Below are 27,886 nucleotides of genomic sequence, written 5' to 3'. Positions count from 1 at the left end.
GGCAATCAGTTCCTTACAATCCGTCTCAAATCGCTGATACGAAAAGTGTTGCAGCATATTCTCCATTGCCCATCGTAGTGCCTCCACCTCCGAATGCACGGGGTGATTCACGGCGACTCAAGTTACGTGTTCCAATGAGTTGGATGTTTCCAGCATTGTTCATCCATACCCATCCACAACCCGAAAAAGGCGCATCTAATGTCCATAATCCATCTACTAAGAAAATATTGTCCAAACTTAGCGTTTGGAAATCTTGACGACCAATGTCTTGTACCACTGTAAGAATTCTTTCATTCGCTTTATACCAGGTTTGATATTCACTTTCTGTATATCTGACGAGCTCTAATGGATCTCTGTCTATTCTTCTGAAGAGTTTATCATTTCAAGCTTTCCATATGTACCAGATTGAACTACTTTTAGTTAAAAATAAATTAAACATTTAAAATAAATTTGTATTAAAAATTTAGTTACATGTTTGTCCTAGGGGGTTTATTCTAGTATAATATATTTTAATTAAAAAAAAACGCAATAAATGGGCGCATTTTGAGAAAAGTGAAGTCGCTGACTAGGGAAGAGTATTTACTATTGCAATCTTAGTCACTGATGACTCGATCTTCGTTTTAAGGTGCTGTGTGATGTGGAAGTTCCAACACTTGACGAATCAATGATCAAAACTTTTGTTATAGCTTCTGTCCATCGCATCTTTTACCCCACCAGTTATTCATCAACCTTGTCGTCTTCCCTTCACATCCTCAGATTCGATCGTCGGACCTTCTCAGCAATGGCCGGAGCTGGCGGCGAAGATTTCGTAAAAGGAAACGTTTATCCGAATGGCGTCGCTGTCATCACTCTCGATCGAACCAAAGCTCTTAACGCCATGAATCTAGGTAACATCTGTCTTGTTAGGTGATGATTGCCCTTTTGGAATTATGTTAGAGAACTCAAATTGGCTTTGGGAAGAGGTATCTGGTTCAGATATTAACTCAATCTGTCTGAACAGTAATCTTAGCTGGTTAATTTTTATTGATATAACAGAAATGGATTTGAAGTATAAAAGCTTCCTTGACGAATGGGAATCTGATCCAAGAGTCAAATGTGTCGTCATTCAAGGCAGCACACCTCGTGCCTTTTGTGCTGGTAATGGCAAATCTTTTGCTCGTTTCTTGTTTGTATCAATATAATGAATTTTTGTTGCATCTGGCCTTAACGCCTCATCCGAAATCAGAAATCTCTGTCATTGGAGTGACCGTTTATGAATGTTGCAGGGATGGATATTAAAGGAGTTGCTGCAGAAATCCAAAAGGACAAAAACACACCTCTTGTTCAAAAGGTTTGTAAATAAATCATGCTTTCTAAACATATAAGTTGCTTGAATTATGCAATATAATTAATTTGGCACCATATGAGAGAGATCTTTAGGTCAGAAAACCAATTGAAAATATATAACCATGGTCGTAGTCTAACTGCTGGTAGTGATGACTGATGCGAGTCAGATGATCACCAAAAATTAATTGTTAGATATTATCCAGGTTTCCTTGTTTAATCTCTGTCATCACTCTATGGACCATATCTAAGAGTACACAAGATACTGAAACTACTGTGAAATCATCTCAGTGCTCTGGTCATGCCTTAAAAAAAAATACTTGTTACCAACTGTAGCACCTCGTACTTTAGAACATGCTCTAAGTGTTGAAGACCACATGAAATTCTCTCTACTGAACATAATGAGTCCATAGGAGTACTAATTGCTAATTTAGAAACCGAAATCGTGTGACTATGGTTCATGGGCCTTGTTCAAATAGAGGTTACAGGTAACGATGAGCAGACCTCTTCCATTCTGACCCTTGTTGGAGTAGTCACCTCCAAATTCTTTAGTATGTTTAATATTTTTAGCATGATTCCAACTTTAAGATTTTGCTTCCTTAGGTATTTACAGCAGAATATAGCCTGATATGCGCAATTGCTGGTTACAAGAAACCGTATATCTCATTAATGGATGGAATAACAATGGGATTTGGCCTTGGCCTTTCTGGACATGGTCGCTACCGTGTGATAACAGAGGTACAAACCAATTAAGACTTGTTCTGCACTGTTTTTTGTGTAGCTAGTGATTGGAATTACAATCTGAACTCTTTTTTTCATATTTTGTTTTCTATTCCAGAGGACGGTTCTTGCCATGCCGGAAAATGGAATCGGGTTGTTCCCAGATGTCGGGTTTTCATATATAGCAGCTCATAGCCCTGGGGGAGGATCTGTTGGTATGCTCATATGAAATTCTTAAAACTGGCTGCTATATAGGTGTTGATTGCTCAGTGGAACTTTTGTTGCCAATAATAACCGCAGGTGCTTATCTTGGTTTAACTGGAAAAAGAATCTCCACGCCGTCAGATGCATTGTTCGTTGGTCTTGGGACGCATTATGTGCCATCTGAAAATCTAGCTTCTTTAAAAGAAGCCATTTTGTCAGCCAACCTGTCTGTCCTCCTCCTCCTTCGTCTCATTTCATTTATACTAATAGGCTTCATGGAGTCTGCATCACTTGTTTCTTCGCATCAATGTGCATATCTCTGTTTTGTCTCTCAAAGAATTCATACATGTCGGTGATGCAGGTCGGAGGATCCTAATCAAGACATCCAGGCAACTTTGTCGAAATACAGTGGGAATACTGAATCTGAGGCCCATCTCAAATCACTTTTGCCTCAAATAGAGTCAGCGTTTAGCTCAAATAAGTCTGTTAAGGAAACGATAGAAGAGCTCAAAAAGTATCAGGAAAGCACTGAGCCTTCAGGTATGATTACCCAGTGGAATTGTAAAAATGCCCATAGAGCCTTAAAATCGCTGCTTTACCTTTTGTTTGGATACAGTTGTAGAATGGGCTACAGAGGCACTCAAAGGTTTGGAGAAAGGAGCACCGTTTTCTCTTTACCTGACACAGAAGTACTTCTCAAATGTTGCATGTGCCAAGGGTAAAGCTGAGAACGAATTAGCAACAGTGAGTTTCAACACTTGAATTCTTTTATGTTTTCCCTCATCTAAGAGACTCTGTAAGACGAATATCGAATAATATTTAACCTCACGTATTAATTTCCTTCGTGAAGCTTAATGGTGTGATGAAGACTGAATATCGCATCGCACTAAGATCGGCCTTGCGTGGTGATTTTGCTGAAGGCGTCAGAGCAGTATTGATCGACAAGGATCAGGTTAATTCATTTTGCCCTCAAGTTGATGTTATCTATTGGACCAGAACATGTTTTTGCCCATCAAGTTCAAACAAAACTGATACTATTTGAGAAAACTTTATTGCAGAATCCTAAATGGAACCCGGCAAGGGTTGAAGACGTAGACGAGAACGAGGTGGAAGCTCTCTTTAAACCATTAAGTTCAGAAGTGGAAGAGTTAAATGTCTAGTTCTCAATTTGCTTTCTTTTCAAAGTGTTTCCACAAAATAAAGAAATCTTTCTTTGCCCATGTGTGTTTCAAGATACTGTTACTGTATAAGCTTCAATAAGTTGACAGAACTTATGTTTGCAACACAGTTTTAGACAAAAAAAAATATCAAGCAGAGGAAGCAGAGTTGTCATAAGTAGATCCCACGTGGTGGATTACGAATCCATAAATTTTACGTTTCAGTCGCTCTATCCTGTCGGTGAGAGGCATTGTTGTCATCTGGTTTTCTTGGTCCAACACGACCCTGTCCAGCCACTCGTTAACTTGTTTCAGATGAGACAGAACAGCAGCTATGGAACTACCGTCTAAAGGCCGCACTGCTGCGTTTTTCTTTTCTAATGACTCTTCCACGAACCCAATGAACCACATTTGCATTTCGGATTGTACGTTCACTGCGAATTTAGCCGTCTCCTTCATGCCTTCTACTTCTGTCCATATCCCAACAGTATTGTCTGAAACAAACAATAGCAGAAACTTAACAGTCTTGTATCTTTCCACGTCGACTGAAAATGGAAATTTGTTTCGGACTGTAAAACACAAACCCGTCTTTGTAGTGCATCCTGGAGAGAGGCGAGTGGGAGTTGATTTCTTAAAAGGTGATTCGTGGTTATTCTGGCTTTTCACCAGTGAGACAACGTCGAGGTTAGTAGCTAAAGCAGCTTCAACCCAAAGAGAGATTGGGTCTTGTTGTTCAGATGAAAAACGAATATTATTGTCTTCTGAAGCTATTGAGTTGACGATCTGACTGTATTTCACAACATCTTCATAGATTACCAAGAACTGGCTGATGATCAGCAGCGGATTCCCAACTTTAGCGGAAGAAGAAAGCTCCGAGAATTTACTGAAATGTTCACCAAAGCGATGGCGTCAAAGACCAAATGAAAGTCTAAACAAGACTGGTTGACAAAGTTTCTAATTTTGTTTTTTTACCTTAAACATCTTATGATGCACTCATTAGCATTAGCTTCCTCCAATGCTCGAGCAGCAGCTTTAGCAGCGAAGTTTCTTCTTTGCATAGCCTCCTGTAAAAGAGAAACAATCGATGAGGATACACCAACTCAAGTGGTTTTTATTCTCGATGTCTCATTACCTTTGCAAGTTTTGCAAGATCCCCTGAGATGCTATCCAATGGGACACTACCATCTGTCCATTTCCGATCATGATAAGTAATGTCTGAGACTTCTTCTGATGAACAGGACTTCACTTTCTCGGAGGAATCACTCTTCCGCCTATTTGCATCACTAAGACGTCTTGACATAGCAGCCTGCAACAAAACGTACATTATCAGTTTCAGCCCATCATCACACAGAACACTAAGGGGTCGGACTTGATTGTTACCTGAGTACGCAAAATTGCTTGAGGGTCAGGCTTATTCTTAACACTACTACCCTTCTCCTTCTGTTCATCCCAATTCTTCCGGATACCATGTTTAGCTGAAGATCCCACAAGAGCCTCAGAGACTTTGGGAATCACGGTTACCATCTTCTTCTTCCCCGAAGAATCTCCAGCAACCATGGGAGACATTCTCACACCACTTGAAAGCCTTCTTCCAGGAGAAATCGACATTCTTCTTCCACTAGGTGATGGCTGTCTGTATCTTGAAGGCACAAGAATGGACGGCTCTCTAACAACCTTCCTCTTCTCCTCACGCCCCGCTGCTGCTGCCGCAAGACTCGGCACTATGCATTTTGATGGAACCGGAGACGCAGATCTCCTCGCAACAGCAGCGGGGGATGGATCTCTCTCCACTGTAACGGAACTGTTCTTCTTCCCTAATGATGAGACACAACGTTGCTTAGCCGAGGAGGCTGGTGACGAGAATCTTTGTGGTTTCTGCTTGCGTATTATTTGGCTACGATTCTCTTCGTTTTGGTTAACCGGAACAAGCGCTTGCCTCCCATTTACTGTGACGTCATCATCATCTAACCGTTTATTGTTTAAGTAAACGGCGATTGGGTCAAGCGAGTACTCAGAATCGGGAACCTGCTGGATAACGAAATCTTGTTTAGATCCGCGTGCGATTAACGGCTGGGGAGTTCCGACGAAGGCGTGACGGCCAGCGACGGGACGGATTAATCCGGCGGCGCGTGGGACGGGGGTGGCGAACTCGAGGCGTTGGAGGTAGATGAACTGGCCGAGCTGAAGACGGTTGGTGAGGATGAGATCTGTGTCGCGTTCGGAGAGAGAGACGTAGGTGGAGTTTAAAGAGTCGGAGATCTGGACGTAGAAGCCTTGGTTGGGGCGTAGATCGGAACCCGCGAGGGCTGGTACTATTCCTGTGACTTGAAGGATTGCGGATCTGTGGTCTCCCGTGGGGCGTGTGTTGGTGTTCATGCATTGGAGGAGCTTGAGGAGGATTCCCCCTGTGAGAGACGCCATTTTGTTTTGACTGTGGTGTGAGAAATGGGGATGGAGAGGGAGTTGAAGGATGAATGTAACGAGTTATTGAAGATTTCTGCCGTTATGAAAATTCAAATTTTGAAATCAAATCTTTTCCTTTATTTAAAAGTTAAAACTATGGGATTTGTCGTCCGAAATAGTAACAACCAATCAACCCCTTGTTCTGTTTAAATTGACATTTTTTATATGTTTTGGTTTTATTTGTTGTCAAACATATTAGTAACATTGTATTATTTTAGTTATTTTCATTTGTATTTTTGTTGAACGTATCATTATCCTAATCTTCATAGATTTTATTACTCCCTTGGACACTTTTTCAGTTTCACATTTCAAGATAAGACACATCCTGCTTGGAGAGTAGTTTATTACTAGTGAAATACCTCTCTACCCTTACATCAAACTAAACCAAACCGAGATGGTTTTCCCTCGAACCAAAATCTAAATACCGGGTCTAACTAAACCAATCCCTAAACCCTAGTCCAAACATATTCTTTCATTTCCCCTCTTTTTGTATTCTCTCTTTCTCTCCCAAAGTCTGCGGCGGCGACAAACCCTAATTTTCAATTCCTCGCCTGTTTGGGAGCTTATTCCCAGAAGAATCGAGGTTTTCGCCGGTCTAGCCATCTTTCGATGTCTCCTTCCGTCATGAAAGGTACGATTTCCAGTTTTACTCATCGTTCGATTCACTCATACTGTAAATCGTAGGGCTTTTTTATTTTCCACCTACAAATCGAACGACTTGACTCTATATCGGTTGGATATCCTTCATTTTTGATTATTTGCCTCCTTTTTTTGGATCCAATCGAGGTTTTCAGCATCTTCTTCCCACCGGATTTTAAGTTGTTCTTTCGTTTGTTAAGGTTCCCCCCCACAGTTGGTTCGGATTTTGAGCCGTTCTTTTTCAGTTTCGGGTTCTCCCCCATAGTGGGTTCTTGCATGTATCTGATCATGTTGAATATTTTCTCGATTAGGCTGGCTTTATCCTTTTTTATTTAGTTTTTTATTTGTTCAACTACTGATTTGGTGGAAGTCATTTTTTTGTGAGTTTTTGTAGGTAAAAAGAAACCCGATAAAAGACTCCCTCTTAGGTTGTTCGCAACAGATCGGTTCCCCAGCCGTCGGCATAACATATTCTCAAAACCAGACATTCTCCCATTCATCCAGAATGTCCTAAAGGACACGGAGGAGCTCCAGTACATCAAAAACTCCTGCTTCGGGAAGTTGTTCGAGCTCCCAGCACGTCAATGTCCTGTCTCCTGCAAGCTTATACACGCCTTTCTCACTAGGCAACTTCTTTGCGAGGACCGTCACACACTTTGGTCAGTCTTTGGAAGCGACCCTATTTGTTTTGGCCTCAAAGAGTTTGGCACAATCACAGGTCTACCGTGTGGAGAGTTCCCTGCAGACTACGACACCGAGCTAGCAGACCAGAGCAAAGCGAACACAGATCCAGACTGGATCAGGCTTATTGGAAAGAAGAAGTTTGTCACCATTGCTGATCTGCGTCACAGACTCGAGACCGACAAACGGATGCCAGCGCGGAAGAAGTTGCAAATAGCTCTCATATTGATCGTTGACGGGGTCCTCATCGCTCATCAGCAGAGGACTCGTCCTACGCTGAAGTACGTCAAAATGGTTCAGGACGTCGACGCATTCTGCCAACACCCCTGGGGCAGGGAGTCATTTCTGAAGACCATCAGCTGTATGAAACCGCCAGTTGATTGCGAGGACCCTGCCGGAGAGCTAGTCTGTCTCTTGACGCAGACAACATACAGGCTCCAGGGTTTCCCACTTGCGTTGCAGCTTCTTGCGTTTCAGGCGGTCCCTCAATTGCAGAGTATAATTCCAGCGCCCTTAGACACACTTACAATAAGTCAACTTGAAGAACCCCATCTCCCTTTGCACGCGAACATCAGCTACACTGATATACTACGCGTGGAAGCTGCGCAAAATGTAAGTCCTAATTTAACATTTTAAACTTAGTCTGATTTAGTTGGCTCATGTTACGTGGTTAAACTTTGTCTGATTTTTTTTGTCATGCATATGTGTTTTTTCAGCTGGCGGTTACATCTTTTATACCTATTGAAAGCCAACCCCATGCTGGATGGGGAGTCTGGGCAGATGTCGCCGTTGATGACCGGGTTACGTACATGCAGAGCCTCATAGCGAATAAACACCCTTTCAAGAAACATTTGTGGCCTGGGGGATATAGGTCTTGTCCGATACTTATATACAAACCGGTGAAGGAGGAACCAGTACCGCAGAGGCCAATTCTCAAACCCAGGAAGACCCTAAAGAAACCATCATCTTCCCGCAAGCAGAGAAGGATCAGCAACTACTTCCCCAGAACTGCTTCAACAAGCAACACCCACGATCAGATCCTTGAAATGTTGTCTACTGTTTCCACCCAGGTCTGCAAACTTCGGGAAGATCAAAAGGCGCTGCGTCATCTGATCAAACGGAGAAAGTCCCGTAGCCACAGCGGACGAACAACTTTCCACACGGTCATATCATGTCAACCTAAAGCTAATCTACAATCAAAAGGATGTCAGACTAACAAGATTGCCTCAACTAACGAGGATCCAGCACTCGGAACGGTAGTGTTTAGTTTTCAACCTCAACATCTTTGATTTTTGTTGTTCAATGAGATAGCTTACTTGTTGGGTACACGTTTAGGAATGTCCCACACCTATGGAGGAAGACCAGACTCACTTCAACTCACCGGTGATCAGCCAATACGGAGCTCAGCAATACGGCCAAACACAACACATGTCCCCTGTCCACAGCCCTCCTGTCCACAGAACCACTGAACACAATCACTCCGAACCCACAGACCCTGACCACACACTGCCTGTCCACAAAAACCCTGAACATAGGGAAGCCGAACAGAAAGTTACTGACCTCACCCTACCTCTCCTCAACTCTCCTGAACACACTACTCCCCAAAGACGATCTCCGGTCCCAGTATCACCCTCTCCTACTCCCCCATGGCTGTACACTCCTGAGTCTCCCCCTGTAATTTACAAGTCCACCATCTATAATGCTGGAGATCACCCCAACAGTCCGCCTTTGCACCACCTCCTAAACGAAGGTCTAGAGATATTCGAGCCAATAAGTCCTGAGCCCGCATCATTGGAAAATCCCCCTCGATACGATACTTCAACGCGAAGAGATGATCAGCCTCCACTACACCCAGTCACTCCAGATACCTCTCCAACGAAGAGCAGCGGCTTTGCTGATCACGCAGCTACCGTTAATGCCTTCGCTGCAACCGCGACGTCCAGACGCATCTCAATCCCTAAACTTAACTTCGATCAGAGTCAGGTACTTATGGTTCTTTTTTTGGACTTGTAAATTAGGAGTTATGACAATTATCCCGTAATACCTTCATCCCTCATCCTGTTATGTGCAGGAGGATATTGCAGCGGAGGATTGTACTGAGCTCAGTGACTCTTCACCGGCCAGGCCAACCCCCAGACACAAGCCATCGGAAGAGGAACTCGCAACAGAAATGTTCAAGTGCCCAGAAGTTCCAGCACTCACCATCCTCCCCCCGCTCCCGCAGACGTTGTGGGAACTATTCTCATCAACTCTCGAAACGAAGAAGGATGTGTAAGGGCCATCCTTTAATACAATTTTTCTAGTTACAGCAAACCGAATACACTTTTTCCGTAATTATTTGCTTGTCCTCCACATTCACAGGTTTCACATCACTCCCTCAAAATTTGACTTCTCCAACAAATTCCTTCTTGATATAGCCGAGCCCCAGAAATGGCTTACCACATTTGTAAGTTACAACAGATTTAGATCATTTTTTGTTGTCTCGGTTCATGTGGTAGTTTGTGGATAGAGAACAAAACAGGTTGACACTTATCTAGAGTAGCTCTTGTTGGATGTTAGGTCAGAACGTTGTAAAACTTTGGAGAAATAACAACCAATAGGGGAGGATAGTTTTTTTTGGGTTCGTCAGTTTCATTTACCGGACTTTTTTTTTATGCAGCACATGGAGATACTGATGTTCATGCTAGCTGGGAGGCACCGCGTACTGCTCGAGAGGGAGAAGCTTGCGTTCACAACACCATTTCTAACATCAGGGATTCAAGAGGTTTGGAAGAGGTTCAAAAATATCAGGAGGAAAGACAGATTCAAATGGGAGAAGAACCTGACTGACTTGGTGCTAAAGCCGGGGAGCAAGTGGATGGATGATGTGGTCACAATATACACGCCAATGATCTGGGGTGACAGACACTGGGTGGGCCTCGCTATAAATCTCGACATGGGATACGTGGAGATTATGGATCCCCTTCCATCGTTGTACGCAGACAAAAAAGTTGTCACCTTCATGGAGGGGCTACTCACTACACTCCCGTACCTCGTGAAGAAGGTCGCCAAACCACAGCAGACACAATTCCGAGGTCTTAAGCCGTTTTACTGGAAGAGGATGAAAGACATCTACACAAACGACCGTGGAGGTGATTGTGGACCAGTCAGCATCAAGTTCATGGAGCTACACGCACACGGTGATCCAGATCCTCAGATGTCAGGCCTCACAGATATCGCTGTGGACGACCTTCGAAAACAGTACGCCATGGATGTGTACAAGACATTTGTCCTACCTGCCTATCACGCTCCCCCTATGTTTTGATGACAGCCGCTGCTGTAGCATCTCTTCTATCCCTCTTCTGAAACTATTTCTTGAACTTTTATGACATTCGGAGTTTGTGTCGTAAACTATTATCTGGATTTAGAAGCTACTGATTATGTGTAATCGACAACCAGGTCTCTTTTAAGATTTTGCGTTACCCTTGTTGTTGTTGTTGCAAATTTTGGGTAGGGTGCATGCATCTATTGGTAGCTACTCTAGTCTTTCTCAAACAATGCTTGTCTTCCTAGTCTCATTAAGAGTTTTCCTAGTTCAATGAAATCTCAAACTCTTATTTGTTATGAACTCTATGTATCGGGATAGAGAATCATCAAAGATCATCATCAAACTAATGTATCTAAACCATGAATCCAAAACCATCTTACTCAAACAAGTATCGTATTTTTGTGTTCAGGTTACAACTGTGGTCAGGTGGATTTGTGTTCAGGTCACCATATCCACAAACTCATTCATCCTTGGGCAGCATGAAGGCAGTCAAAATTTGTGATTACATATTCCCAAAGCCAACAAATGGAGTTTCAGACTAGTTAGATTATTAGTCTTAATCCTTATCTTTGCCAGAGTCATCAGAGATTCAAAGATACCAAAAAAAAAATCAAAAATTGAAGATAATTGAAATAAACCGGTCAAATTCAATTTCGAAGTCCAAACCGGTCGGTTTAATCAAATGATGTTTCTCCTATACGAGGCTGCTGTCAATTAGGGTTTCAACTACAACACAAAAAGTTTCGATTCACGCCTCTTTACTTTCAAACCTCTTCTGTTCAGACAGAAACCACCGACTTCCATGACAAGCTCGTCAACTTCGTCTTCCAGACCGGCGACGCGCAGGTCAGTGCACGGTGTCCCAACAAAATGCTGGTGTGGGAAAGGTCTTCTGATTTGGGCTTCAGAAACCAAAGAGAACCCATATCGTCGTTTCTACCGTTGCGAAGTCGCCCTCCAGGTAATATCCGGGTAAATGGATTCCAGTTAGATTTGTGTTCAGATACCTGGCTGATTTGTCTGCAACAATCATATCTCTTAAATTGTGAATTCTCTTAATTGTGATGTGTCAAATTATCAGAGGAAATCAGAGTCACACCTGTTCAAATGGGAAGACGAAGCACTTCTTGATGAAGTGAGGCTGGTGGATGCGAAAGTTATGGATCTTGTGCACGATTATCAGGCATTATCAAAAATCGTACTTGATAAGCTGGATGAACAGAAGGTTGACTGTCAGTCCAAGCTCAATCAACACATCTCGGAGATGAAACAACAAATGCTGGAAGCCAAAAGTCAGATGAAAGAAGAGTTTCAAGCTAACCTTGCTTCATACATGGAGGCAACACAGATACGCGAGACTTCCCCGACCAATAACTTTGTTGCGGCTTTTGCAATTGTCGGTGCTATCGCATGCATCTATTGGAAGCTCGTCTAGTCTTTGAGAAACAATGCTTGTCTTCCTAGACTGGTTTTAGAGTTCTCCTACTTTAATGTAATCGCAAACTCTCTTTGATATGTATCCAAAAAGTGTATCAAATCCATTGAACACAAAGCATCTAACTCAAACCAGTGTTAAATGTTTGTGTACCGGGTACAACTGTGGTCAGGTGGATCTGTGGTCCAAACCAATCGTACTTGAATATCCACAAACTCATTAATCCTTTTCCTGGTGAAAGAAGTGAACATTGGTGATTGCAGATTCCCAAAGCCAACAAATGGCCTAACATACTTTCCAAACACAATCTCGAAAAAAAAACAGAACTCTTAAAGAAAACATTAATGAAATTGTAAGGATTCTCAATTGTAAGAGTTCAACTTTGAAAGGACTCTCAAAAGACAAACATAAACCCAAGTACACAATGCAAACATTAACTCATTGTCTTAAACCAATATAAAACTTATCCGAAAAGAACCACCAAAACATGATCAAGTGGTTTTCCAGTGGTTACTACTCTAATCCGAGAGAATGGGAGTGCCAATCCCACATATGCATCCTCCAAAAATAGTCTACTCCTTCTTCTTGCCGAACTCCCTATATGGGTTCAGTGCAACGGGTCCTGTTGTGACCTGTTCCACCGCATCTCCCACATCGGTTAGGAACTAGCTTCTTCTTTTTAGGTACCTGTATTATGTTAACAAACCAACCTAAAGTCACGCTCTATTCGCCACAAACTTGGTAAGGGAATTATTACACACACAAATAAAAACACCCACTCACCGGAAATTCACCAGTGGAGGCCATTCTGTTCTTCCTACGGCGACCTGGTGGCCTTGACGTCAACGGCGGCATCAACACCATCTTCTTCACGTCTTCGGGAACGTCAACGTCTCTTGGATCACCTTCTGGACTAATCACACCAGCATATGTCTCCCTCCAAGTCGTTGTTTTGTACCAGTGACCCACCAACGGTTCATATGTCAAACCCAAACTGTCTGCAGCAATCATAGCGTGGCCACAAGGAATTTGTATCCTATCAAAATACTTGCAATCACACTTCTTTTCAGCTAGCATAACCCGCTCCTTACTTCCAAACTTTCCAACAATCTCGCAAGTCCAATTAGAAACAGAGTTCACTTTGCTACCTTTCATTGTTGCCATGTTCTTAGTCATCTCTTTATCCACCTCAACGCTAACTACACCCTTATGCTTCTCTGCTTTCTTTCTCCTAGCAGAGAACCACCTAGTCATCATTCTTTGAATGAAAATTACCAATTCCATTATTGGTGACGACCTACCTTCCACCAATGCATTATTTAGCTGCTCAGCTATGTTGCTGGTCATGATATTATAACGTTCCCCCGGGAAATTTGCCCTCGACCAATGACCAGAACCAATGTTTCCCAAGTACACACCGCAAGCACTGTTCGTAGCCCTAACCTTACTGAACTTCTCTCTGTAATCACGTAACCTGTAGGCAGTTGCAGCTTCAGTTACCATCTTAGCCAAGTGCTTGCTAGAGTAGCGCGAGTTTACATTCCTTGCCAAATGGACAATGCAAGCACCATGTTGAGCAGATGGATAGACACGTTTCACAGCATTAGAGATTGATGTAGCACGATCAGATATAATAGCCAGAGTAGGGGAATCAGCCAAAATACGCTCAACCTTTTGGAGAAACCACGTCCACGCATCGGTGTCCTCACTGTCCACAACAGCAAAAGCCAAGGGAAAAATCTGGAAATTTGCATCCTGTTCGCTAGCAGTAAGCAGCACTCCCTTGTATTTTCCTCCCAAGTGTGTACCATCTATCACCAACACACGGCGTAGCTTGTTAAAACCAGCAATAGATGCCCCAAACGCAAGGAACAAGTAGAGGAATCTCTCATCACCATCTTCATCAACCTCAGTCTCCAAATCAGCAACAGTGCCAGGATTAGCAAGTTTCAACATGTGTAAATACTCAGGAAGCTTTAAGTAGGAATCTTCCTCCGACCCATGCACCCCAACAACTGCTTTCTCTATCGCCCTATAGCACTTCATGTAAGATGCTGTCACTCGTAGATCTTCCAACACCAGTTTCTGTAACTCAGACGCCTTGGGTCCTTTACCAGGCTCACCAAACTTGGACTTGTACACAGCAGCAATCACCTTAGATGTAGCTTTGCTCTTATAACCTTGTCTCGCCTCAATGGGACATCGATGATCCAGTTGAGCTTTCCTTATCTCATAATACCCACAACCCCTGATCTCGTGAGCTGTGACCCGCCAATCACAGTGCTTATCTGGACACTCAACAACAAAAGAATCAACCTTTGTTCTTGTCTGCTTGAAATGGAACTGGTTCTTAATAGCATATATTGCCAAAGAAATTTGACAATCTTCCTTGTTGCCAAAAACCTTACCAACATATATCCTCCCATCCCTCTCATCCAAGTCCATGTCAGGGATCTCTGCTGCAGCGTACGTAACATCATCAAAAAGTGGAGGGATGTCAAACTCCTCGTCATCCACTTCTTCCAATTTTCTTGTGGACACACGCCGCTGTCTGGCCACACTTACATTACCATCCACACCATTAAGCCATGGGTTTTGGCTGCGAAAGTCTTCATCTTTCCTGAGCTTTACGCCACTACTAGACCCCCCAACCTCAAATACATGGTCAAATGTATCATTGGCGGTACATTTGAAACGGCGAGCTCCACTACCCCTTGTCAAACCATTCACAATCTCGTCCTCGTTGTAGATGACATTCACAGCGTTCGATCCAAGGTAGTCAGTGCCAAGTAATGGTTCCCAGAACTCTTTGTCATAGCCTCGAGGTCGAACATCTACCTCGTCAACGACCCTTTCACTCAGCTCCTCCTCTCCCTCACTGCTGTCGCTACATACTTCGCCTTCAACAACTTTAGAACCGCTCTTGCTCCCCTCACCACCAGTATTACCTCTCACAACATGAGCTTTCCCAGGTCTTTTGCGGCTGTTAAACTCCGTCTCAACTCTCTCGACCTCACTAATGAACTCCACATCGACAAAGTTCACACCTTTAGCCTTCGAAGCACCCGTGGAAACATGGACACCGTTAGAAACACCAGATGAGAATGTTGCTGAACGTTTGGGGGGCAAGGCAACAGGCGTTACAAAACCCATTCCACTGTCGTCAACAGAATCAACGCCTGAAAGCTTCTGTTCAAACCTTACAAACAAATTCATTGACCCTTTCACCCTCGCGTGCTGCACGAAATACTTGATAGATCCATCACTTGTAAGCTGAACTGGTGGTGTTCGAATCCCAGTGGCAAGCTCCATGCTACTAGGCGGCCAGTAACTAAGAACAGCTACCCATGAACTATCGTCCTTACCGAACTCTTTCAAGACAACGCCTTGAAGCTCTTTCACTGTAACACTTTCAGAAACCGGAACTAGACGACCCATCTGACGTTTGTCGACAACAAATTCCCATCTGCTCCCATGACCACAAACCCAGTCACCACAAATCACCAGACACTGCTCCTCCATTTGGAACTGCACAAAGCTCAAAACAGTGAAACAGGGGGTAAGTATCGCAACATAAAATCGGCAACTAAGAAGCATTTGAAAAAAAAAAATTAACCTAGTTTGCCTCCTCTCTGTCTTGTTCCCCAAAGACGAACACAACTTTGCATTAAATTCACGTCCTTATCAGCCTCAACGCTCACAAAACTCTACTAAAATCACATCCGCAGGTTCAAAAAGTGCTTTATGCAATCCAACGGTGGGAGACAAAAGTAAAAATCAAACACACTTTATTGTTTGAACCGGCTGGGATAAGCCACTAACCGGTTTCAGAAACCAAAGACATATCAACACTCGCTTCATTAAGGGCAAAACAGAGAAACACCACCACTAGATCCAAAAGAAAGTGCCTCACATGCATAATGTGTTCCAACTTGCAAACAAAACTCAAAATGTGCCTCTTCCAGCAATCAACTCATCTTCATAAGTGACCGACCAACTAACCTTACATAATAATTGAAAGAGTTTTAGTTCAAGTAAAAAAAATCATAAAACAAAGGGAGATTCTCAATAATAGCATCTTTTGAGTTTTTATCTCAAAAATAACATTAGAAGCTAAAAGTTACAAAATAACATTCATTAATAGCTTAAATGATCTTGATACTCTTGCTTTGTATTAAATAAAACAAAAAAAAATCAGAAAATTCAAGGAAAGAGGATGTTTTTGTCACCCAATATGAGGTTCTCCAAGTCCGTAAGTGTCCTACGACCAGGTCAGGAGCACGGGTCCTAAGAGATGGTTTCACCAAAGTTGTACAAGAGATGCTAGATCAAGACCAAACCGGCCTTAAGCAATTGCTGATCCAAGAGATGACCGAATCAAATATTGAAGATCCACCCGGTCCAAATGAGGTTCAAAATCAGTCCGGTCCGATCCAATTCTCTTCCATCGTCCATAACCAAGCCGGCTTAATCATCTCCACATTCAATCTTGGTTCGACCACAAGCCCAATTGCTTCCAGTTTAGAGACTTAGCTGCCTGATCGAGTTAAGGTAAACATGTACGATTTCAAATTTTATTTCTAACAAGTTTATTGTTTTTGGTTTATGTTGTTTCTTTATTTTCGATTTCTACTTAAGACATTATGGGCAACCTTGTTAGTCTTTTCTTTCTATTTTTGAGTCTAATAAATTCAAGGCCTCTGTGTTTTTTTGTGCAACTCAAGGCCTTTGTTTATCCTTTGCTTTAGAGTCCAAGTAGAGTCGGACTTATTTTGTAGCCCTTTACGCCTTAGAGTCTAAGAGAGTTTTGTTGTTTTCCCTCAAAGTCCTTTAGAAGGGCAAACCTGCATCAGGTATTTGAACCCCTTATGAGCGGCCGTGTATCTTTTTTTTTTACCTAAGCTAATATATGAGTTAGTTTGCCCCTAACAAAACCCTAAAATCTTTCCAATTCGTGTGAAGCCAACTTGAGAGCAAAACCTTGACATATCAAAAATCCGCCTCATTGTTCTTTGTGGAGTCTATCGATCCATTTTCATCCCTTTTCCGATATTGAGAGTGACACACGTTGAGCAAGAACCGGATCCATCTCTATCCATCCATTGATCTTGTTGAGACAGACACGTCCAGCGACCGGATCCCATATTCCATCTCTTTGTCTTGTTTACTTTCAAATCGCATATCATTTATGTTCTTGTCATCCATCCATCCATACAATCTGATCCATCCTGCATAACCATTTTATTCATCATATTTACTTTCATTTCATTCTTATAAAAAAATGTAAAAACTCAAACAGGATCACTCTTCGTTTCAGCTACCAATCGGAACCGTTGGACTAAACCTCAATTCTATATTTCTTGATGGCCAAAACCTTGCCCACAACAGGCGTTAGGACCATCGCCACGGTGTGCCTTGGCACATAAGGCGATTGCCTTTTAAAACACACTAGACCTTGACTCGCCCGACCGGACAGATATTTATTTTCTGTTTTTATTTTTTTATTTATATTAAATGATGAATTTGTAATATTTACACATAAATCCATATTGAAAATTAATTTTTGCAGTTATAATAAAAATAAAAATTAAAAGCTTAATAAAGTATTCTGATATAAAATTTAAATTTCTTAATTAAAATAATATGAGGTGGGTCATAATTTTTTCCAATTCCAAAATCTTAGCATCCCAAATAAAATAAATTTATAAAGACATAAAATAGATAAACCTATTTGGAACTATAATTTCTATTAAAATAAATTTGTTATAAGATAATTTAGCGCTGTTGTTGTTTATTTCTGGAGCTTGATCCGTGACCGTATAAATATTTTTTTCATTTTAATTTTTTCTTTGTACTAATGGTATAATACACACACATACACACACACACACACACACATATATATATATATGTGAATTTTTGGTAATATATATATATATGGGCCTAGTACATGATTGTTATATTAGTATACATGTCAAAAACGAAATGTTATATTAGTACACGATTGCAAATCATGTATAATATTTATAGCATGTAGTTGCAGGATCACACGTAAGTGATAGCACAATAATTTTCCTACTATACCATATGTAATTTTATCTATATTATTAAAAGTGAAGTACGATCTAGGTTTCTTTGGAAATATGGATAGGAGTCTTAAAAAAAATTGTTTGGAAACATAAACAGCAGTTTAAAAAGGAAATTTGTTTGGAAACATGAATAAGAATATTAAAAAAGAATATAATTTTGTTTGGAAACATGGATAGCATTATATTAAGAAACAAATAATAGACTTGTATTATTAAAAATTGAAAGTCTATTGAATTATGAAAAATTATCTATTTGGACCAGCTTTAAAATACAAGAAAATAAGCTAATCTAATTATCTAAAAACATTTTTGTCTTTAAACTTTATATACATATTTCAAATCAAAATAATAATTTAAGGACTACTTATAACCAGATGGTCGAGGTTATATTTAACCGAAATTATATTAAACCAATCATATGTTAATGGATTGGGCCTTTAGTTTATTTCTAAGACATGACTGACCTCTCTTAATATTTAAGAGAGTCTCACATTGCTTATGAGACTTGTAATAGACGGTCTAAGCTCCATATATAAGGAGCCTCTTGTCTTTGATATTGAATAACACAACAACACCTTCACATCTTATTTACAACACGTTATCAGCATGAGACTCTAAACCCTAGCTAAAATCCGGCGACCACAAAAACCCTAATTTCGTCCGTAACTTCAAACCGCCATATCTCCCTAACCGTAAAGATCCAGACGGCGGGTAATATATCAAACTGAAGCTATGGACGAGAAGAATCCAGCGCCTCAGACCACGCAGCAATCTGACTCCAGACGCGCCGTCACCTCCCAGTGCAAGCCGCGCCGTCAAAGATCATCCAAAACCCTAATAGCCGCCAACTCCTTATCTCTCTTATTTTGATATCTATTGTTCTTAGATCTCATACCAATCCAACTTTGAAACTTTCATTGTTGATTATTCAAGGTTTCTAAAAGAGGCACCAAGGAGAAAAGATCGACAAAGATTAAGGTAAGATCTCAAAAACCCTAATCTTTACTTGTGGTTCAAACAATTCGGATTTCAAACTTCTCTTCATCTTAAATCCGATTTAAAAGGTTTTGCGATTTGATTTGGTTGATTTTAGTTCTTGTTTTATTTTAAAATCAAAACCCTAAACCCTTCATAGTTTTACATGTCTTTAGTTTTGTATGGACAACAAGTGATACCCCTTTAAGGATGACACGCTATATGTCCAAACAAAACTTAAGGTCAATGTTTAACCTAATCCTAAAATCAGATTTAAATTTTAAACCCCAATCCTTAAAGTTTAAGTCTGATTTTAAGAAACCCTAAACCCTAAAATATAAAGCATGTGATTACATGACTTTCGTTTTGTATGGACAACAAGTGATACCTCTTTAAGGATGACACGCTATATGTCCAAACAAAACACAAGGTTAATGTTTTCCACATCTTTTGGTCGATGATGCACACCATAGTGTGGCTAGACCATAATTTTATTTTAGGTCAATGATGCATACCAATAGGTATGACTAGACCAAATGAAGTAAAGGTCGATGATACGTACTCTTAAATACGATTAGACGATGATACGTACTCCTAAGACATGGCCGACTTCTCTTAATGTTTAAGAGAGTCCCACATTGCTTATGAGACTTGTAATAGATGATCTAAGCTCCATATATAAGGAGCCTCTTGTCTTTGATATTGAATAACACAACAACACCTTCGCATCTTATTTACAACATTTGGAAACATAAACAGCAGTTTGAAAAGGAGATTTGTTTGGAAACATGAATAAGAATATTAAAAAAGAATATAATTTTGTTTGGAAACATGGATAGCATTATATTAAAAAAAATAGACTTGTATTATTAAATATTGAAAGTCTATTGTATTATGAAAAATTATCTATTTGGACCAGATTTAAAATACAAGAAAATAAGCTAATCTAATTATCTAAAAGCATTTTTGTCTTTAAACTTTATATACATATTTCAAATCAAAATAATTATTTAAATTTGATTTATATCAAAAATTGATTCAAAATATACATATATTCAAAATTTTATTTTTACTAAAATATTTTCCAATAACCATTATTAAAAAAATGTTTTCCATACATATAAGAAAAATATGGATATATGTGATTATTTATATGAAGGCATGTATTAAATACTATTTATTATATGATTACTTATATGATGGTATGTATAAAATATGATTAATTATATAATGATATAAATATGATATATAATAGTGACTAGGGGCCGGCGTTCGTGTATCCATTCGGGTTCGGTTTGGGTTTGCTTGGGTTACGGGTTTCTGGGATCAACGATGTCAGCCTCATTCTGATATTTCTAAATTTTGGTTTGGATTCGATTCAGATTTTTGCGGGTTCGGGTTCGGATAACCCATTTAAATTATTATTATTAATTTTAAAATTCAATATAATTTAAATTTCTCAAAATCTGTAAACAAAATAATATATCACATATAAGTTTGAATAAAATATGTCAGAATACCTAAACTTAACATATAAATTGATTTGGTTTAAATAATCATAATTATTTTAAGTATATTTGATGTTTTGAGTATACTTTAAATATTTAGTAATTACTTTTGACTATTTGTATATATTTTCAAGTATTTAAACCAATTTAAAAGTACCATATATATTCTGATGTTTTTACATACATTAAATATAAAATAATTAATATACATAAATATATAAATCTATTTCAGATACATTCGAGTATCTGAAATACTTCAGTTCAGTTCAGATTCGGTTTCGATTTTCTAAATACCAAAACTTTGAAAAATTTGGATATTTAATTAATTTGGTTTGAGTTTGGTACTACTTTTTTTATCGGGATCAGTTCGATTTTTTGGATTCAGGTTTTCTGCTCAGCCCTAATATTGATATGAAAACAAACAGCAATAGATTTTATAAAACATACATCTGCGCTGACGCGCAGATCAAAATCTAGTTATCATTAAATGTGGTATATTTAGAATTAGGAAATGTATTTATTAAACTGAAAAGACAGCATTAATAAAACTATAAATAATTTTGAAATTAATTTAATAGGGAAGAAAAATTAAATTTTATATTAAGACAACAAGTTAATTCAACTCTGAAAGACAAACATTAAAATAGAAAATTTAATTTAATTTTTAGTGGTATAAACATGGAAGCAAATGCGTTCATGACACAACATAACGCAAACCAATTATTGTGTGGTTTCTGTAAATTTCTGTATGGTTCAGCCTAAACCCAAACATCAAGTTCCACTTCCAACGACCTAAAAGACTAATTTGTGAGATTTGTCTGTTTTTATCTTACACCAATGGAAACGTCATATACAAAGCCACTTAAAAGGTTCCTATCCTATGGTTTTGTATCGTAGTATATGTTGAGCAGCTTCTCTGTATACTCTCCAAACGTCAAGACGCCATTAGAAAGGGGCACATCTTCATGGATTGTCACTTCCTTTGGGAATGTAAGCTTTTGATCCCTTATACACCACAAAAACACATTTTTATTTATCTTCAAATGTGTTTATCAAGACATCTAAGTTATCATAAGGAATAATACCAGTCAGGTTGCATGAACAATGCAAATGTCGATCGCTCTAGGCCACGAGCCTCCTCTCCTTGTGGCGCCTTAAACACAAACAAGAAATCATGTGTCTATATTTAAAAAAAAAAGATCGAAAGCTTGATTCACTCAAAAGTAACCATGATGAACAAAATCTTCTTACCCGTACACAATGAGGTGTAGCACAAAGATAACCCCTTGACAGAATTGCTGTTGTCTCGCCTATTTGGTATGCTATTTCATCTTCCCCATATACAACCTTAATCAGATGCAAAGGAAGCAGTTCTTAACAGTACTAATTATATAACACATAAATAGATGCATACTGGACAGAGCATAGCTCGCTCATATTTATAAGAGCATCAAATCAAAACATGCCAGTTATCAGAAAGGACTAGTACTGCACCTTAACGACCTGACCCGACCGTGTTCTTATGTATAAGCCAGAAGCAGGATCAGGGCAAGGTACTTCCACTGAATTTCTTGAAAATATTGCACGAGTAAGACCTGTGGGGGTAACCGTAGAGGGATAAGAATCTTATCCACACTTTAGGTGAGCATTAACAACTCAGGGAAGCGTGAGAAAAGGAAAAACTTGCAACCTGTGAGTGAACCATGGTCCGTATGCCATCCACACCAAGATGAGATGGAATCGCTGTTCTGCGTAGTGCTGCACCAAAGACAATTTGTCAATATACCCAAATGAAAATTCTACTTTTATAGGGGCAGATATAATATTACGTATCCTGTGCAGGAAAATAATAAAGCAGACGTCCTTTGTGACACCGAGAGCCAAGTAGTATATTTTCAAGATTTTGCATTTCATGTTGTTTTATACCCTTTGACACTGCATACAGACAATGACAGCAACACATTTTAGCACCATATGACAAACCGATGGAAGATAAAATAATAACAAGCAAACGTTGAAAATCAGATGATGCTGATACAGTTCATCGATGATGAAAAATGCACAGAAAAATAGTAAAATAGATAATATGGATCCACCAGAACGAAATTACATACCATATAGATCACAGTGGTATGCTACCATCAGCCCAACTTCGAACATCAGTTTACCAAGAGCTTTGAAAGCTATCATGTATGAAAGTAAACTCAGTTATTTGTGAGTAAGGAACATAACAAGGGAAAAGTGAAAAGAAGAGAGAATCAACGAAAAAAACAAGCTAAGGTTGCATACACAAGCATTGATAAGTCATTACAAAAATGAAAGGTGAGACACCAAAGTACTGTTTCCGATCCAAAACACTAACAAAAGGCAAGATAAAAGCATCACATAGTTACCTCCTTCGAGTTCAGGTAAAGAATTACTTGGCCATATGTTTGATCCACAATACCATGGATACCTACATGATAAATCGAGGTAAACAAAACACACAAGAAGAAAAATAAGGAATAATACAAGACAAGAACAGATGGTTCATGTATACATAACACCGAAAAAGCCAAAAATAACTTGTAAAGATAAACAATGGACATTGGTGTTATTTACCGTTGCATTTCAGAGGAATCACTCGTGGGTACATCTTGTAATGGATTAGCATAATAAGAACCCTTCAACATGTCTGCACATCCATGAGAGCAAGCCAAAGGAATGATAAACGTATATTGCAGCAATAAAAACAGTCTATGAAACTCACCAAGCTTCCCAGATTCAAGCTTCTCCTTGCCATGACTCCAACCAAAATTGTACCTAAGAAGAGAAACAAACATAAAGAAAAGAAATTAAAAAGAAAAAAAAAACCCAAACAAGATCGTATCTTTTACCTACTATGAGAATCTTCAAGATCCCTCTTCACCTCTTCAGGAAGACCAGCTAACCTTTTACAGAGAAAACAAAACCTTAAGGGCAACTAAAGAGGCCCAACCTTTGACTGACACAAACTCAAGAACTTACTTTGGAGCAAGACGAAGTAGATTCTGACGTAAAACAGAATACCCTGGAACCTGAGAGAAAAAAAATAATAATTATTGAAATCTTAAACTTGAAAAAAAAAATACGATCTTTAAAGCGTGTACGCAAACTAGAGTGTAAGAAGTGATGTCATACATCTTTAACCGTAAGAATTCCAAGTCCATTAGGTCCGAATCCTTGTTCAATCTTTGCAGACAAATCTATGTTACTGTCCTAAAAAAAACAATCATTTGGAAGAGAAAAAAAGAGGTTTAGAAGACAAAATCCAACGCAGAGGAGAAGGCGAGTAATTTTATAGTCGAAGACAATTTTGGATTTACCTTAAGCTCTGAGTAAGATACGGTGACGATTCTAACCGTAGGAACGGTTGATTCCGACGAGAGAGACATATGGCGACGAGGAATCAGGCTACGAGGAAGAGAGAGAGAGAGAGAGAGAGAGAGAGAGAGGTAGGACGCCGTCAGAGAGCGAGAGCAGGGAATTTAAGACTAGTTTTAGGGGTCAATCAATGATTTAAAATTAATTATTAATATTTTAAGAGAAATACTTGGATTCACCCTAGAGTGAACAACATATTCAGTATCTTTTAAAAAAGGAAACAAAATATTGTCAAGTTTTATTATATTTTTAAAATAAAAAATAATAATAGTAGCAAAAAAAGATTTTATATTTAAAATACCGTCAACAAAACACTAAACCTTAAACCCTAAATCATAGACCCTAAACTCATGGTAAACCCTTGGATATTTTTAACACAATCGGCAAAACACTAAACCCTAAATACTAAACCCTAAACCCTTGGATAAACCATAAACCCTTGGATAAATCTTAAACTCTAGGATTTAGAATTTATCCAAGTGTTTTGGATTTACCAAGGGTTTAGGGTTTACCTAAGGGTTTAGGATTTAGGATTTAAGGTTTAGTGTTGGTTGACGGTATTAAAAATATAATTTTTTAAACGTGTTTTTGTTTGCAATTATTATTATTTTTTATTTATTTTTATTTTTATTTTAAAAATATAATAAAATTTGACAATATTTTGTTTCCTTTTTTAAAAGATACTGAATATGAAATAACGAAATCCTATTGGTTGGGTGAACCTAAAGATTCACTCTAGGGGTGAACTCAAGAATTTCTCATATTTTAAACATGAGAAGCTTCACTTTCGATTCATAACTGAATCAATACTTTTGATTGTAAATATTTTCGATCTTAATCAATTTTAACTTTCGCATGACGAATTTCTCGTTTCGCTTATTAGGCAATTTGTAGTTTCGGTTTGCGGATAGAGATATAGATAGAGATATGGATCAAGGATGTCTCTCCGTGAGTTCGCTATAGTTACTGGTCTCAATTGCGACAAGATCCCAGAACCTCCGCTGAAGAAAAAAAATCCTCTCAACGAGAAGCTCTACTGTAACGAGCTTTTTGGATCTCTCAAGAGTTGCACCGTCGACACCGTCATTGATATGCTGAAGAAGAAGATTGTTAAAGACAGAGACACTAGGATTAAATTTGCCTGCCTTGCCATCACGTCTTCTATTTTGTTCCCCTCTTCTCATTATCCGGGCATTATTCGGGAGCACGTCAAGATGATCAGAGACGTAAATGAATTTCTTGCTTACCCCTGGGGCAGAGCTTCTTATATGACGCTCATCACATCTATTGTGTCGAAAGATGAGATAGCTTTATCACAGTCGTCTATTGCTATTAGGGGGTACATTGAGGCTCTCCAACTTGTGATGATTGCCGCTGTCCCACAGCTTAAAGAAGAAATCACATACAACGGGCCAGTTGTGATTGTTGAGTCCGATAGCGACGGCGAGACGCCAGACGAAGTGGAGCCTCCTATGGAATCTAATATGTTGAGTTCCGATAAACCATCGCCGGCCAACAAGTTTTGCCTAATCCCCGGTCATGCTAAATCAATTGATACCGCCTGTCAGGTTTGTTAATTGCTAACACTCTATGGTTCAGATTGTTTTAGTGTGTTGTCTGTTAACATGTCGTTGAACATTTAATTGACACTGTTAGGCTCTAATATCTTTTATTTTGTACTGTTAGACGTTAAGGTGGGGTTTTTTTTTAGTTGCTCTTAAGTTGTTTTTTTAGCCGATAATCGTTTAATCTTTAGCAATATAATGTCTTACATTTACATAGTTGTTTGTTAATAAATTATTTTACCAATAACATACACCGATCTGCTATAACAACTTGCGTTTCATATTGTTAGCCGTTAAGGTAAATGTTTATTTTTTGATTAGGCCGTAAGAACAAAAGCTCGATCTATCAAGAACATGATACTGAAACTTAGTAGAATCTGAGTAAACACAAAAAAGCAAACATTTTTGATAAAGCTTACCGTCCTCTAAGGGAGAACGAACACTGTCAAACGAGTCCCTAGCCTCCAAACTCTCAATCACAGTTTTCGTTTTCACTTAACCTCTCTCCTAAATCTCTTACCCTCTGCTAAGCTTTTATATTCATCTCTATTAACCCTAGTACCAATCTCTTCACCCGATTCACACTCAAAATAACATTTACCGACGCAATCACCATCATAACGGAGCTGTTTCACTCCTTTACCCATGAGTCCGTCGGGTGATCCGCCGTCCATCGTCTGACCACCTTTTCTGAAGATTTGCTCACCAAATCCGATATCCTAAACACTCTGACACATGCCTCGTACTATCGCTGTTTCTGTTATCGATAAAGGAAGGGTATTATAGTCCATTCAGGCACAAAAGGTTACGACCTTTTTGGTTTCCGAAAACCAGGGTTATATCGCAAATTTGGGTTCTTCTTGGGTATATTGTGCCCATTAGCCCTTGCGGATATTTTGTCGTATTTTCTTTCCCTATTTTTCTTTTTTTTTTGAAAAAGACTTTCAAAATTTTTTGTCGTTCTTATTCTAGACATATACTATTGATATTAATTGTTACTTTTGTGGGTTACAAAACACGTTATTTGGGCTGACGAAAAACATAATAGGTTACAATCTTCACACTTTCAATCAAACCAATTGTACTTTCTTTCAATCTCAAAACGGTTTTTATCTTCAAAGTTCTATGTTTCTCTGATTTGGATTGAAAGTAATACCTCAGACCCTTTGCTTGTTCTTACAGAAAATCCAATATTAATTGGATTTGAACCATTCCGACAGTTTTGAATTGTTTCTCTTCCTTCTTCAGATTATGTTCAGTTTTCTTTTGTTTTGGGAATAAATAAATCTTTGTTTCAGAATATAAAAGAGCTTCTCGATGAAAATGAAGAGTTGAAAGGATGGGATTATCTCTGCCCTCTGTTTCAGAATATGTAAAATTGAAGTTCTTTGATAGAGAATGTTCCAATATATGTTCTGTTTCAGTCTCGTCGTCAATTCCAGGGTTCAACATTCTGGAGCTTTGAAGAAGATTCTTCATCTCAGTCGGTGGTTAAGCATTTGGGTCAGCACTGATACGGCTTAGAGAAACTGATGCGGTGGTGGAAGTCCGGCGAAGGAAGCACAGAGATGACGGTTCGTCTCATGAAAACCACCCTCACTCAACTCAAGACACGTGTCTGGGCATACCTATTTAGAAGACATGTGGATGTTGCAGTGTCATCATCTCTTAAGTTTTTGTACATGTGTCGAGTCATCAGTTTGTAAAATTTGTATCACTATATGTTGCTGTTGATGAGCTTAATATAATGCTATGTTGACAAAAAAAAAATTTCTCATGTATTTTACAATCTCTCTCCATATTCCTTAGATTTTGAGTTCAATAATTTATTTATCCCTACAATAAATGATTTGGAATCCATTAAAAATAGTAAAATAAAAAAAATATTTTTATAAAATTGAATAACACTCTCTTTTTTGTCAGCAACAATACAGACTCATATTGACTCTGTTAACCAAACTGGGGGATCGGCATCCATGTGAACGACGTAAGACGATTGCTTTCTTACACTGCGTGCTAGACTGTCCGCCTTTTTGTTATTCGTCCTTGGTACATGAATGATCTCCATAGCATTGAAACTACTCCTCAGACTTCTTATGTCTTCTAAATAATTTGCAAATGCTGGCCATTCATCTGGTTCCGAAACCATCTTCACCAACTGTGAGCAATCCGTTGCAAAAGTAACATTATACTGCCTTAAATTCCTCATACATTCCATTGACCAAATAAGAGCTTCAATCTCTGCGTGCAGTGGAGATAAACTCGCCCTTGTGTTTCTTGCTCCCATCAAACCCTCAAATCCTGGCAGAGTACTGTACCACCCCTGACCCAAGAACTTATCCTTGTCTTTCCATGATCCATCTGAGAAACATCATCTCCCTGTATTAGTTGGGATTTGTGGTGCTACTAATACAGAAG

General features: G+C 39.2%; 5 protein-coding genes across 7 annotated transcripts; 2 read left to right on the top strand and 3 right to left on the bottom strand.

Annotated features, from left to right (window-relative positions):
* Positions 1-604: 604 nt before the first annotated feature.
* On the top strand, positions 605-3,582 carry LOC130511702 (3-hydroxyisobutyryl-CoA hydrolase-like protein 3, mitochondrial). Its single transcript, XM_057009113.1, has 10 exons — positions 605-887; positions 1,036-1,137; positions 1,266-1,330; positions 1,927-2,061; positions 2,162-2,258; positions 2,344-2,473; positions 2,609-2,787; positions 2,864-2,991; positions 3,098-3,199; positions 3,306-3,582. The coding sequence occupies exons 1-10, from the start codon at positions 665-667 to the stop codon at positions 3,405-3,407; spliced, it is 1,263 nt and encodes a 420-aa protein (XP_056865093.1). The 5' UTR covers positions 605-664; the 3' UTR covers positions 3,408-3,582.
* LOC130511701 (uncharacterized) lies at positions 3,470-5,912 on the bottom strand. Of its 2 annotated transcripts, XM_057009112.1 has the most exons (5): positions 4,785-5,910; positions 4,537-4,710; positions 4,377-4,468; positions 3,989-4,287; positions 3,470-3,898 (listed from the first exon to the last, which is right to left on the bottom strand). In XM_057009112.1, the coding sequence occupies exons 1-5, from the start codon at positions 5,823-5,825 to the stop codon at positions 3,555-3,557; spliced, it is 1,950 nt and encodes a 649-aa protein (XP_056865092.1). In that variant the 5' UTR covers positions 5,826-5,910; the 3' UTR covers positions 3,470-3,554. The 2 variants fall into 2 exon arrangements, with proteins under 2 accessions (XP_056865092.1, XP_056865091.1); XM_057009111.1 differs by having other exon boundaries at positions 3,470-4,287; positions 4,785-5,912.
* A 5,384-nt stretch (positions 5,913-11,296) lies between these two features.
* On the top strand, positions 11,297-11,929 carry LOC108851123 (uncharacterized protein At4g04775-like). The gene is made up of 2 exons (XM_018624541.1): positions 11,297-11,455; positions 11,576-11,929. Exons 1-2 carry the CDS (start codon positions 11,297-11,299, stop codon positions 11,927-11,929), a joined length of 513 nt encoding a protein of 170 aa, XP_018480043.1.
* A 422-nt stretch (positions 11,930-12,351) lies between these two features.
* Positions 12,352-15,543, bottom strand: LOC130510867 (uncharacterized). The gene is made up of 2 exons (XM_057007562.1): positions 12,713-15,543; positions 12,352-12,616 (listed from the first exon to the last, which is right to left on the bottom strand). The coding sequence occupies exons 1-2, from the start codon at positions 15,524-15,526 to the stop codon at positions 12,527-12,529; spliced, it is 2,904 nt and encodes a 967-aa protein (XP_056863542.1). The 5' UTR covers positions 15,527-15,543; the 3' UTR covers positions 12,352-12,526.
* Positions 15,544-21,135: 5,592 nt separating this feature from the next.
* On the bottom strand, positions 21,136-24,009 carry LOC108849454 (uncharacterized). 2 transcript variants are annotated; one of them, XM_018623008.2, is made up of 14 exons: positions 23,846-24,009; positions 23,661-23,738; positions 23,508-23,557; positions 23,378-23,431; positions 23,251-23,303; positions 23,103-23,175; positions 22,895-22,956; positions 22,616-22,684; positions 22,331-22,436; positions 22,192-22,259; positions 21,996-22,096; positions 21,753-21,848; positions 21,587-21,654; positions 21,136-21,506 (listed from the first exon to the last, which is right to left on the bottom strand). In XM_018623008.2, exons 1-14 carry the CDS (start codon positions 23,912-23,914, stop codon positions 21,380-21,382), a joined length of 1,074 nt encoding a protein of 357 aa, XP_018478510.1. In that variant the 5' UTR covers positions 23,915-24,009; the 3' UTR covers positions 21,136-21,379. The 2 variants fall into 2 exon arrangements, with proteins under 2 accessions (XP_018478510.1, XP_018478511.1); XM_018623009.2 differs by having other exon boundaries at positions 21,136-21,496.
* Positions 24,010-27,886: the final 3,877 nt, after the last annotated feature.

This window comes from Raphanus sativus, chromosome 4 (genome assembly GCF_000801105.2).
Source record: "Raphanus sativus cultivar WK10039 chromosome 4, ASM80110v3, whole genome shotgun sequence".
Taxonomy (NCBI): domain Eukaryota; kingdom Viridiplantae; phylum Streptophyta; class Magnoliopsida; order Brassicales; family Brassicaceae; genus Raphanus; species Raphanus sativus.
The sequence above is the reverse complement of the archived record's forward strand: the minus strand, read 5'-3'. Positions and strand labels throughout refer to the sequence as shown.